Source organism: Idiotropiscis lumnitzeri, chromosome 4 (genome assembly GCF_059441095.1).
Source record: "Idiotropiscis lumnitzeri isolate Australia: NSW breed Sydney's pygmy pipehorse chromosome 4, RoL_Ilum_1.0, whole genome shotgun sequence".
NCBI lineage: Eukaryota > Metazoa > Chordata > Actinopteri > Syngnathiformes > Syngnathidae > Idiotropiscis > Idiotropiscis lumnitzeri.
This window is the reverse complement of record NC_142394.1, coordinates 4791920-4804195: the sequence shown is the minus strand read 5'-3', so window position 1 is coordinate 4804195 and position 12276 is coordinate 4791920. Positions and strand designations below refer to the sequence as shown.

The window sequence follows — 12276 nt, the reverse complement described above, 5'->3', positions numbered from 1 at the left end:
TGTCTCTGTAATGTTTGCACACTAAAAACAAAAAAGCTGGGTTTCTTTCCTATGCCACTCACTGGGTTGCTGTGGACTCTGAGCAGATTTGGATACTTCTTCCCAAGGTTGAGTTCATTATTTTGACCCATCAGATTGGGTTGAACTCTGGTTTTGGGCAGGCTAAAGATCTGAAGCTCGTTGCAATTTTGCACAGGTTTGTGTTGTGCATTGAAAAACAATGAAACAACTACACATTGGTGTTTGCTCGATGGCTTTGTGGGTAGTACTACTGACTAACCCGGGGGCTGGGGTTCAAATCCCTGCATCATCTGTTTTTATTACATCAGGACAGGCGTAGGAACTATGTCAGACATATCTGATATCTGTCATAAATGTTGGGAATAAAATGAATATTAATGTTTACCATTGCCTTGTAACCCAATTCTTGGTAACTTCGAGCTCATCACTAAGGGTAGTGTTTACCTCTGGTTGCATGAAAGTGTTGGCCTAATGTGCTGAGTCAAATCCTCAACCAAATGTAGAAATAAGCCAGCATTAACTCAATCCCTTTTAGACGCAGTGTGGGTTACTCTTAACCGAGCAGTTTTAAGAGTGCGGGCATAATCTAGCTCAGGGGTGCCCAAGTTTGCTTCTCAAGAGCCTGTTTTATATGTCGCCCTCTTCCAACACAGCTGATTTGAATGATCAGCTCATCTTGAATGAGGGAGCTATCTAAAGCTCCTGAGGACCGGACTTGGGCACCCCTGTTCTTGCCAAACCTTGATATTCTATGAGTTGGGTGCAGCCTCATCCTCCTTTGTCTAAGAAGTCTTGAATGACACAAACCATTATGGTCTTTCGTCATAGCGCTCCAAAAAGTTTCTCCTGCAGTTTTCTGTGGTTTACCGTTTTGACATCTGTTGCTAAGTTTGCTTGTGGCTTCTTTCTTCAGGACATTCCAAATAGATGTATTGGGGTTGTCAATGTTTTAAAAGGCATCTGATTGTTTTTCCATCTATCTCAGCTTCACAATTGCTTGTTTTTCACCCATGCTCATGGCTTTCATGTTGGTTGTACATAACACTCACTTTTCACACACACACACACCCCCACCCCCACACACACGCACACACACGGCACATACACATGGACACACGCACACACATATATGAAAGCCAGGTGCAGGGCCACGTGTTTAAACTGTTTGTCCTACAATCATTTAACCTCTGCTCCTGGAAGACAGGGGCCTGTCGGGGAGCACATGCCAATGCACTTCTCTCCACACACACACCCACCCACACCCTAACACACGCACACAAAGACACATTCAACATGTTGATTTCTAACTCTGCCATTGCTATGCTGAGCACCCACTGATGAAGCTGTCCAAGTCCATGATGAGCGTTAATCAGCTACACTATGTAATAGCTCGGAAGATAGTGCCCGCTATTACAAGCGGAGAAGAAGCACAAGAATCTCAGTATCCTGGAGGAGTACGCCTCTTTGATTGGTCTCTAGAAAAGCACTTAATAACTGTTAAACTGCCCTTGCTTTTCACATTACTCACTTAGTGTAATTCAGTTTCAGCCACAGCTGTTTTCACTCTCAACTTTACAGCTGAGGTCAGTCACGTTCAATAATCCGAGCCAATAAATAACAAACTTTTATTAAGTTTGTCGAGAAAATAGCATCCAGTGTAAACAAGATTCCGAGAGCCAAACACAAGACAGGCTGAAGGGCATGTGTAAATCTATGTGTTTGTGAGACACTAAACAGCAGCTATTATTAGAAGATAAATTGCAAGTAGCCGATGTGGCGTGTGTGAGCCAAGTGTATGTTAATCTAATGAAGGCCGAGTATATTTACACTTCCAGACTCGCTTCTCCCATTTCAGAATGCCATTTCACATGATTGGAAGCAAATGACTTCTGGGTCAAATTTCTCTTCCTTCACTCCTTGTCAATCAAACTAGACCAGTCCAGGAACCTCGAACCTGTGTTGTTACAAAGTTCAATCAGAATTGGTTCCTTATTGTTTTAACCAACGCCTTCAAGAATATTATGCTTACATAATAGCACGCAAATTAATCAAACAGGTCGTCATTCTTGATTCAGGTAATACATTTCAAAGGCTTTCACGCGATAACTTTTTGTATGATTTTAAAACCAAATGTAATTTATTTGACAGATTTTCATTATTGGTGAATGTTGATATAAAAGAAAATCAAGGCCAGAATACACACAAGATGAAAACAGTTAGCTATCTTCTTTGTTTTGTTTAGCATGAAGAAGAAAAGTTAAAGTAAACAGGAAAACAGTTTACGTTACCTCAATGCCGCATTTGCATAAACGGCCTTTATTAACAGAATGCACTGAGTTTCATTAAATAACAAAACAGAAATTCTTTGGCTGCATTACACAGTGTATTGTCTTAATATTCAAGCACCGTTTAAATGTTATGAATTTTAGATGAATTTCCCTTTTCCCCTTGTTGTAAAAAAAAATGGCCCAAATATGATAAAGAAGACCTCCAGTACTGAAGGCTAGGCAGGTGCTCACGATTTATGAGTGTGTATGTTTGGCCATGTGTGGGTGTGTGTGTGTGTGTGACTATTATTGCATAATTTGGAGGCAGGTGCAAAGTTCAGCTCTCCCGGTATGAAAGCAATTTGTCTAATTGATAAATCAGGAATTAGTTGGGAGTTAAAACTGATTGTCCTGCGTAGGCAAACATGGAAATGACAGACAGTATCAAATAGCAGCCCAGATTACATGTGTCTGCAGACAAAGGGCAGGCTGTTTGATAGCAACACACCTGACCACTCACTCAAACACAGGCAATCCCCTGCCCGAGTTCTTCAATTAACTTCTTCCTGCTATTTCCACGTCCAGCAAGCATTAGCCCACTGTCATGCTTGGCCATGACAAGGTAATTGCTGTTTGGCTATGAGCGTTTGTCGGGAAACAGGCCATTTCCCCTGCTTTGCCCAAATCGAGACTCCTAGAGGGAGGGGTGTGAGTCTTGAGACCAATCAGGGAATTGTCACATCAGATCAGACTATTCTTAATCTCTTGTTCTGAAGTATTTGAAAGGGTTAGAAGTATTCATCTACTGGCCATTCTGGAATTGCTGTAGTCATGACAACTTGTACATAATGACAATGAGGCTATGTTAGAGTAGCCAGTCCTTGCATGGGTAATCTAAAAGAAGAAAATATCATCGTCATTATTTTCTGCTTTGTGCTGTTGGTTGTCGTAGAAAATTGTGCTCTAAGTGGACTATTTATGCCCTGAGAAAGTATTTGCCCTCTTCTCAAATTCTTGTTTTTTGCCCATTCCCCACTTTAATATTGAAGATCATCCAACAAATGTAAATATCAGACAAAGATAACCCAAGTAAACATCTCATGTAGTTTTTAATTGGTGACATTAATCAGTAAGGGGAAATAAACTATTCAAAGGTACCTGGTTTTGTGTGAAAAAGAGCTTGCCCCCTAAATCTCAGAATTCGTTTTCCGTCCATCCATTTTCTGAACCACTTATCCACATTAGGGTCGCGAGCATTCTGGCGCCTATTGTTGTTTGATTTTCTGTGTATCATAAAATAAAACAAGCCTTTATGTTCTTTTTTTGATCACAGCAGGTGTTGCCTTGGAAGTCTGCCATGGATGTCAATTTTGCCCGGATTCTTCCTCATTGTTTAGTCATGAACACTGACCTGAACTGATGCGAGGGAGGCCAGCAGATGTTTAGAATTTGTCCTGAGCTCCTTTGTAACGTTCTGTGTGAGTTGCAACTGTGCACTTGGGGTAATCTCTGTCGACCAGCCACTCATGGGAAGGTTCACCACTGTTCTATGTTTTCATGTTTTTTTTGCTCTCACCATAGTTTGCTGGAGTCCTGAAGTTTTAGGAATAACTTTGTAACCCTTTGTGAATTTATTGATGGGGAGAACTTTATTTCTCATTTGTTGTTTAATTTCTTTGGACCATGGCATTTTGTTGCAGCTTTTTGTTCCATTCAATTGATTTCTTGATTGAACAGGTTTGTAGTTAATCAGGCTTAGATGTGGTCAACGAAAATAAACTCAGCTTTCTAAACAATGTGATGAGTCACAGTTAAATCATGATTTAACATCGGGGTCCGCTTGTTTTTCGCACAGCGCCAGGTACATAGCTTGGAATATTTTTTTCATCAATAAATAGAATCACAATTTCAAAGCTGAATTTTAAGCTTACTATGGTTATCTTTGACCAATAGTTGCATTAGTTTGATGATTTTGAAAATTTAAAAAAATGATGAATTCAAGGGGAAATACTTAATCCCTGCATTGTATACTGCAAAATCATGTGCAGCACACATTCGCAAGCGAAAGCTACTTTTTGCCACTACAAGATGCTTATGCATGTTTTCAAAACGTATTAAAAACAGTTCAAAACTTTTTTTTTCAATCATTCAATTAAATATTGTAACAGCAAATTAGCTTAAATATTTTTGAATGGTGGTTTGATAAAAATATAATGGTAGAGTGAGTATTAATCAGTTGATTTAACAGACTGTAGGTCAGATGCTTTCTTTGGGTAAACACAGTGGACGGGTGCAAGGTTTTGAGTGTGTACAGTGAGGACAGGTTTCTTTAGGATTTTAAGTAAACTCGATTTTGTTTGTTTGTTTTGTTTTTGGCATCACAGACACAGTGCTCAAAATATTTCTTAAATACATATAATCCCTTCAGTGCCAGCTATGTCTTGACTCCTTCCAATTTACAACCCCCCACTCCCCACTCAGCTTTCAGAGAGCTGTAGCACGCTTGGCTTGTTACTCTCCTTGGGCTGGAGACGGTCAGAGACGGTGGTTGGTGGCCACATGCCATGGAGGTTGCCGCAGTAGGGCCTCTGTGTTGTCTTCGGCTAGTTTGGTGTGTCGAGAAATAGTTGCAAGTTGAGGGTTCAAGGGGAAGCTATAGCGGTAAAGACAATATGGGCCAGCATTTTCTGGGAGATGAGGCATTAAAGAGGAAGCAGATCCTTGAGGGCTGAGCGGGCTGGGGAGAGGAATCAAGCATGGGGGGCTTGACTGAGAAAAACCTGGATCACGACAGTTGGGAGGTTTCTTTCCCTGCAGCATAGAGAAGAGCGGCGGGTCTGTCAGTGGAGACACTGGCGGCAGGCCTCTGAATCTGTCTGCTCCCACGGCGGAGAAGGCTCTGCCAGGCAATGCGGGGCTGGTCGAAGTTTTTCCGTAGAAAGGAAGTGCAAAAGTGTGAAGGGCAGTGTCCTGGCAGGTGAGGGACAGAAGGGACGATGAAGATGAGAAGGGCAGGAGACTCTTCAGTGGGGAAGCCGTGCTGGTTGGGGACCCCAAGCTCCCTGTTGACAGGTGCCAGACAACATGAATGAAAATAGGCTTGAAGAACAAAACCAAAGAAATTATGTGAGCTGCCGTCATGGAAGATACCTTGAAGCTGAATGGCAAATGGCTTGAAGTCCAAGCTGAGAGGGGACCTCCAAGGGTAAGACTCCAGTAAGCCATCCAACACTCCCCTAGCCACACAAAGACAAACACATGAAACTTATAGACAGAGAGAAAATCCTAATATCAGGTATTTATATTTGGCTGTGGGAGGTGTGAAATTCTGCAGTGCAGACGCTAACTTTATAGAAGACTTTTATGTATTATCACAATTTAACATGTCTCTTGGGCCCAGTAGTGGAGTGTTTTCTGCAGCTACATTAGAACACACATTGATGTTGTGCGAGTTTTTCCTTACCTATTCCTTCCTGGATCCCTGAAGCCCTTGGCAAATGGGTTCCTGTCGATCTTCAATTTTGTGATCTTGTCCAGACATGAGGAGATGTGTTAGTTTGGATAAATGGCAGGCTAGCAGTAAGACAAGTGGCAGAGTTCTCCAACTGGAGGACTACATCTCCCACCAGCACCCGGAGTGGTTTATCGTGTCATAAATGGTTGTCGGGGAGATTTGTTTTTCACTGTGTTAATAGGCTTTGGGCCCTAACATGCAACCCGGTCATAGTGCGCTATTTAGTTTCTGTAATAATACCGTCAATGATCGTAAAAGTGAACCCTGTTGAAAAGGGCTGGCAGTCCTGATGGTGGACGTCTGTTACTGAAGGCAAGTAACCACGAGCAGGTCGGCTCCACCGCACAGACACACACCCACACACACACACACGCACACACACGCACGGAAAACCAGGATATTTTATGATGTTACGACATGGATGTGGGCCTCATCACCTTCAAGATGTTGAGATTAAAACTTTGTGAGGTCAGACAGACCAGTGCTGCTGACTGAATCAGCATAATAATCACTCCACATCTGCTTTTGAAATACATTTGGCACGAGTAGGATGGACTTTTTTTGTTGTTTTCCTTTGTTGCATTTTAAAATTGTTAGTCAAATTGGCTTGCTCAAAACTTTTGTATTTAATTATTGTGCTGACCATTTAAGCATACAATGGAATCATGCTATTTCAGCAAGCGTTACCTGTTGATTTTGATAGGCTGTGACGGTGGTGAACTCGGTTTCTGGGAAGGAGAAGCTGAACACTCCCTCAGCGGGCAGCGACTGGATCTGGGACAAGTCCATCCTTGGGTCATGCTGGATGATGTGGACGCGTGGCTTGTACTTATGCATGGACTGTAGAATTATCTGGATCAAGAGAAGGTGCGATTATACGGCAGCTCTATTTTTCTGTAACTTAAACGTAACTTGAAAATTAACAAACAGAACTCGACATAACGCTGTGCCATAAAATTGTGGAAAAACACCCACTGTACTTTCCTAAAAGTTAAAGTGATGTCATCTCCCATTTTAAACAATAGTCTAAACATGTCATTTTAGAAAAGGGAATGTGGCAAATAGAAAATTGATAGAAAACAGACCATTTAATTTTTTATGCCGCATGAAACAAAACCATAAATATAGCCTATACTCTAACAAAGAGCACAACAATGAAAGCATTTTTTATGCACGTATTGCTGACTGACAACACATACAGCAGACTTATATAGGCTGCAAAATAAATACATTTATAAATAAAAAAATAATAAATTAATTAATTTTCTCCCGTCATTCAAGTTGGTATACAATAAATTCAATATATTCCCCAAATGCAGTCCTGTATGATTTATTATTTTCTTTCAAAGAAAATAATAAATTCAGGGCGCTGATATTTTTAGGTCAATACTTTTCAAATAATAATAACATTGCTTTCGATTGTGAAAATGTTATGCAAAAATTAAAAAAGTTAGAATAATGGTTTCTAATAAATTGATTAGGTAAATTGTTATCTGAGAAAAAAATAATTTCCAGTGTAACAAATGATTGTCTTGAATCCTTCCAAATTCATACATTTCCCCGAGTTGCATTTGTTTGACTGATGTATCCGTATGAAATTGTACCATTCTTCTAATTATGTCTTACCTCATTTATTGTTATTTTTGGGATGTCAATATATGTTCAAAACTAAAAAACAATGAACCTGCATTTTTTCTTTGTTTGCTTTCGTCCTACATTAATGGTGGAAGGATCAACACATTAAGACCAAAGTTTTTGTTTGTTAGTTTGTTTTTTTTAAATCAAAGCTCAGGAAAAAAAATAAGGAACAATTCACTTCTGCTGATGAGGGCTGTCAATATAAAAATCAAGATATTATACATTGGTCAACCTAAAATCCAAACCAAATGAAATACTTTTGAGCTTGTGTGCTGTGTGTCAATTTCGACAACTTGTATGTGTTCCTGAATTCAGGGCATTTTTCAGCAAAAATAACGAATCCCAGCTCAATTTTGAGATTATATTTACAATTTAAAAAAAGGCTAAAAGTCGTGTACTCAGGAATAAATTTAAATAGTACTGAGGGAGTTTAATTATTCCAATTGTCAGTCTCTGCGCATACAGTGCAACCCAAAAGAACAACACGATTCATTCTTTAGAAAACTATAATTCAGAGCCAGTCTTGAACGTTGTTTGAGTCACTGTTGACTTACATGTCCCTTGTCGTCCATCTCGTTGTTGGTGAGTTTAACTCGGTCAAAGCTGATCACCTGACGCATCCACGTCTCTCCCGCGCACGGGGAATCCGCGTGCACATAGAGCCTAGGTGCGATGCACGAATGGTCTGTGTTTCCAGCCACCATCCACTGCGAGCTGTGATAAACATACCTAGGGGGTGTATATCCTTCACTTTATTTGGAAAAAGATCACCTTTGCATTTCTTACTATATAGAAACAAACATACTGCTTGTCAAACAAACAACTGTTTTTTTTGCTTTGTTTTAGGTCCTATGCTGACATAAATTGACTTTTTAAATTTAGACTAATTTATTTATGCACATAATTTTTGTCACACGCACATACACACACAAACGTACACGCGTGCACACGCGTACACACGCGCACACACACACGTGCACATGTGCTCGTGCAAACGCACGCACACACGCACGCACGATTAAAATACACCAGTTTTATATCATCAAATAAACACACCTATAACGTTTTGAGTCGACGGGCATGACGTCCATTGCGATGTAATACTGCTGGCATGGGTCCAGATTCCGCACTTTGACGCGAACGGATGGAAACATTCTCCTAGAAGTGTGGGGGGGAATGCAATTTCAATGCTATTTTCAAGTGGATTAATAGTGATCGCGACAACATTCGACATCTCCATGCAGAAGAGCCCAATACTGAGTGGTAACTTGAACACAATGTTTTGTTCTGAGGCGTGCTAAAGATGTACAGCTAATATGGCGCAATATTTGCAAAGTATGTAAATTATTTTTGAAGTAAATCAAACTGAGTTAATTGAGTGAAAATATTTAACTGAGTTAAAAATTTTGGTGGGATTAATCACTTGAGTTAATGCTTTAATTTTGGCAGCCCTAATACATATATATATATATATATATATATGTATGTATGTATAATAATATGTATGTGTGTCTTTTTTTCTTTTTTTTACTTTATCTCTCTCTCTCTCTCTCTCTGTCTCCAGAGCTATAACCAAATTCAGATCAAAGGTTCTGGTTGGGGGCCCTGTGATGGACATCAGCACGCTCGAGATTTATTACACGTTTTCTCGGTAATTAAATTAACGGAACCCAGATTTCAGACAGGGTTAGACCTCACTAACTCATTTCAGTGGAAATAAATATTTATGGACAATTTCAAACTAAAGATGCTTGATATGCGTTTAATAAAATGTGGGAAAAAAATCATAAAAAGTTCGTGAATTTTAGATTCAATTTCATGTGAACGATAATCCTTATCCCATATTACATATTGTCCAAAGACTGTTTAAAAAAAAACAAGTGCTTGCATCATGTTTAATTTAGTCTTGATTTTGCGTCATGCATGTTCAATTCAGTTTCAAACTCGATCTACGCTCACCTGTCTACAACATCAAGCCGTCTACAAAATATTCGACTGTTAGCATTATAAGCACTTTTACATGTCCTGTAACCGCACTGTTTCATTTTAAGGAAATCAGTGAAACGTGTTGACAGAGATTTTTTTTGTATGGGGTCCGTGTTTCTAACATTTTCACATCTGTCGATTAATCTGAAAATAATGCAGGTTATTTTAATGCCCATGCGTGCTTTCTTGAATTGCTTTTTAAAAGCAAATTACCTTCCAGCTTTGGTGATGATCATTTCGGTGCCGATCTCAAAGAATCTCTTCCAGAGCTCCGAGCCCTGCAACTCAACCCGCACCTCTCTCTGCAGAGTGCATTCACTCTGTTTGGGTTTGCACGATAACCCGACCGGCTCGGCCTCCGTGACCTGTATATCCTCTTGATGCGTTTGGGTGACCCGGTACTCCACTGATTCTGAAAGCGAAACCATTTACTCCTTCATCACGCGTTTTATTGTTACACTTGAGAAAAAACATGTTCGTAGTTATTCCGCTCTCAAAAAAGCATCTCTTTAAAATGTGTGAATTATTTGAACGACGTTCAACGTTGATTTGAAAAGTTAAACTTTTTTTGATTCGTACGATTGCAGGTTTGTACCAATTGTAGAAAATAAAATAAAATAAATTCCTATATTTTGCACGTTCCTCACCAGTGAAGATGCTCCCGTCTGTGTCCGTGTGTCCACGTGAATCTGAGACTTGTTCCTCTGATACTTTCGTCCTCTTGCAAGGTTTCCCCACCAGCGCTTCGACGGAAAAGGCGTGCGCCTTGGAGCTGAGACCTTGCATTTTGTTGGATGACATCCCGCGAGGTTTGTCCGTACCTTGACTTTGCACCCGCCGGGTTTTTGTATCCCGACTCATTCAGGAGCCGCAGCAGGACCTCAGCACCGCAGGGAACTGCGATCCTCCTCTCGTTTCGGGTCCTTGGCGCTTCGTAATTAATCCGATTCCATTCCATGTGTTCTCCAAGATGTTCTCCTTGTTCCAAGACCCTGATTGTTGACACGCCTCCCCTTGCTCATGCACTACAATATCCCCCTCTCCACTTCATTCGTTTTCGAGGTCTCCCTTTTGGGCTTGCTCCGCTCTGTGCGTCACACAAGAGAGAGGGAGGGCGCATTCCTCCGACTGAGCCTCAAATGTAATTTATTCCGACTCAGTTTAATTTACCCAGGATAAATGGAAAATTACGAATCATATTCATCAGATAAATTTGACATTTTGGAAAGTTTTTCCAAGTCCGCGTGACTTGATCACCTGCAATATCAAAAGGTGATCTTTGATTTCTTTTCACGTGCATTTTTGTTTTTTCCTTTTTACATTACGTATAGCCTACTGGATGATAATAATAATAATAATAATAATAATAATAATAATAATAATAATAATAATGTATGAGTAGGACAATGTTTTCAAAAACGGTTTTAGAACTGCAATTCCTGTGGATCCTTAAAATGTAAAATTTCAACCGCGCAGGTCACGCAGCAATCGATGGAACCTCTTGAGTCCACACTCACGAGTGTATCTAATTAAATGAAACTTTCCAAAGTGTTTTGTTTTACTTAGTCATATCGAATGCTTTTCCGTTGCTTTTAAGGCGTATGCATAAATAAAGAGCACATTTAGGAGCACTAATGGTTAATTAGCGGTACAAATATTTTCGTCTGTTTATTCAGACCATCTGGGAGGTGAAATATCACCACATTTCTTCTGAAGCAAACATTTCCTATATTAATTTGAAGACTTTCCTTCAAGCCGCCTCTTGTGCCCCTTGTCTGTTGCATAAAAGTCAGCTTCTTTTTTTCCCCTCTCCTCTTTTTCACGGCGATCGGTGATTTTGTGCTCCAGTCTGGTTCTCATAAATGCGGAGATCAGATGGAGTTTGGCGCACTGGGGGAACTGGGCCGTAATGACAGCTCGGGATTATTACATTACTGCTCGACATGAAATAGATCCGCTTTACACAAATAAAAGTCGGCGCGGGCTCTATTTAAAATGTTTTAAATCACATGATATAATTGCTCTGAGGATAAAACAAATGAGCGCTGTGTTTACAGCACGGTTGGTTTGGTTAGTGATGGAAATCTCTGACAACAGCCGGGAAATGGAGAACTATGACCAACAGAAATCACATGTTCTCTGTCATCATAACCCCGTTTCGGACCGCATCTTGGATTTATGTTTATTCACTCCCGGTTTGTCATTTGCTTTCAAAGTGCATCCCAATAAACCTGTGGTCAATATATGCTCTATACATGCAACTCGAAATAACTTTTCGCAGCCCCTTCTTGAAGACAGATCTAGTTTTTTGCCTTGCTCACATTTTGGGGAGATACTGTCTTCCTAGACAGGCCATAAATCTCCATCATGAGATTAAGTGGTGTCAGTTGTGTAATGGAGGGCGTTCAAGTGATGTCTGGCTCGCTCCTAAAGCAAACAGGAAGATCAATGTGGTTGCTTTTTGAATCCAGTCTGCATTTGTCTCCTGCAGGGATGCTTGGGACACGTGTTTAGCTCTTAAACTCAGTAAACAGCGTGGGGAAGCATGAGGCTAAAATCCAATTTCACACGGGCCTCAGGTTGCCATTAGTGTGGAAGCGTTGTGACTTGAGCAATTTTGCGTCGACAATCCGACAAGTTACTGTCTATGTGGATAAATTAACATTCCAGAATGGCTGCTGGCTTTTAAAGACTCGTCACTTGATTGGTATCAAAGCATTACACATATTTATTGCAGTGAATTCGATTCCATGAATAAATACATCATTTTGATGCAATGTTTTGTGGGAGCACAGTAACATAAAGGAATAAGCACGGTTCCCAAAAAGTTGGGAGCAAAAATTGTCCAAA

The 12276-nt window shown here is 40.3% G+C and overlaps 1 protein-coding gene across 1 annotated transcript; it reads right to left on the bottom strand.

Annotated features, from left to right (window-relative positions):
- Window positions 1-4823: 4823 nt before the first annotated feature.
- On the bottom strand, window positions 4824-10287 carry tbx22 (T-box transcription factor 22). Its single transcript, XM_088294805.1, has 8 exons — window positions 10074-10287; window positions 9640-9838; window positions 8497-8598; window positions 7995-8169; window positions 6490-6654; window positions 5752-5816; window positions 5439-5524; window positions 4824-5350 (listed from the first exon to the last, which is right to left on the bottom strand). The coding sequence occupies exons 1-8, from the start codon at window positions 10285-10287 to the stop codon at window positions 4824-4826; spliced, it is 1533 nt and encodes a 510-aa protein (XP_088150931.1).
- Window positions 10288-12276: the final 1989 nt, after the last annotated feature.

Coding starts and splice junctions, on each gene's coding strand:
- tbx22 (XM_088294805.1), bottom strand. CDS start 10,287: ATGAGTCGGGATACAAAAACCCGGCGGGTGCAAAGTCAAGGTACGGAC. Junction 9,839..10,073: donor AGACGGGAGCATCTTCACTG/GTGAGGAACGTG, acceptor TTTCGCTTTCAG/AATCAGTGGAGTACCGGGTC. Junction 8,170..8,496: donor GTCGACTCAAAACGTTATAG/GTGTGTTTATTT, acceptor TACACCCCCTAG/GTATGTTTATCACAGCTCGC.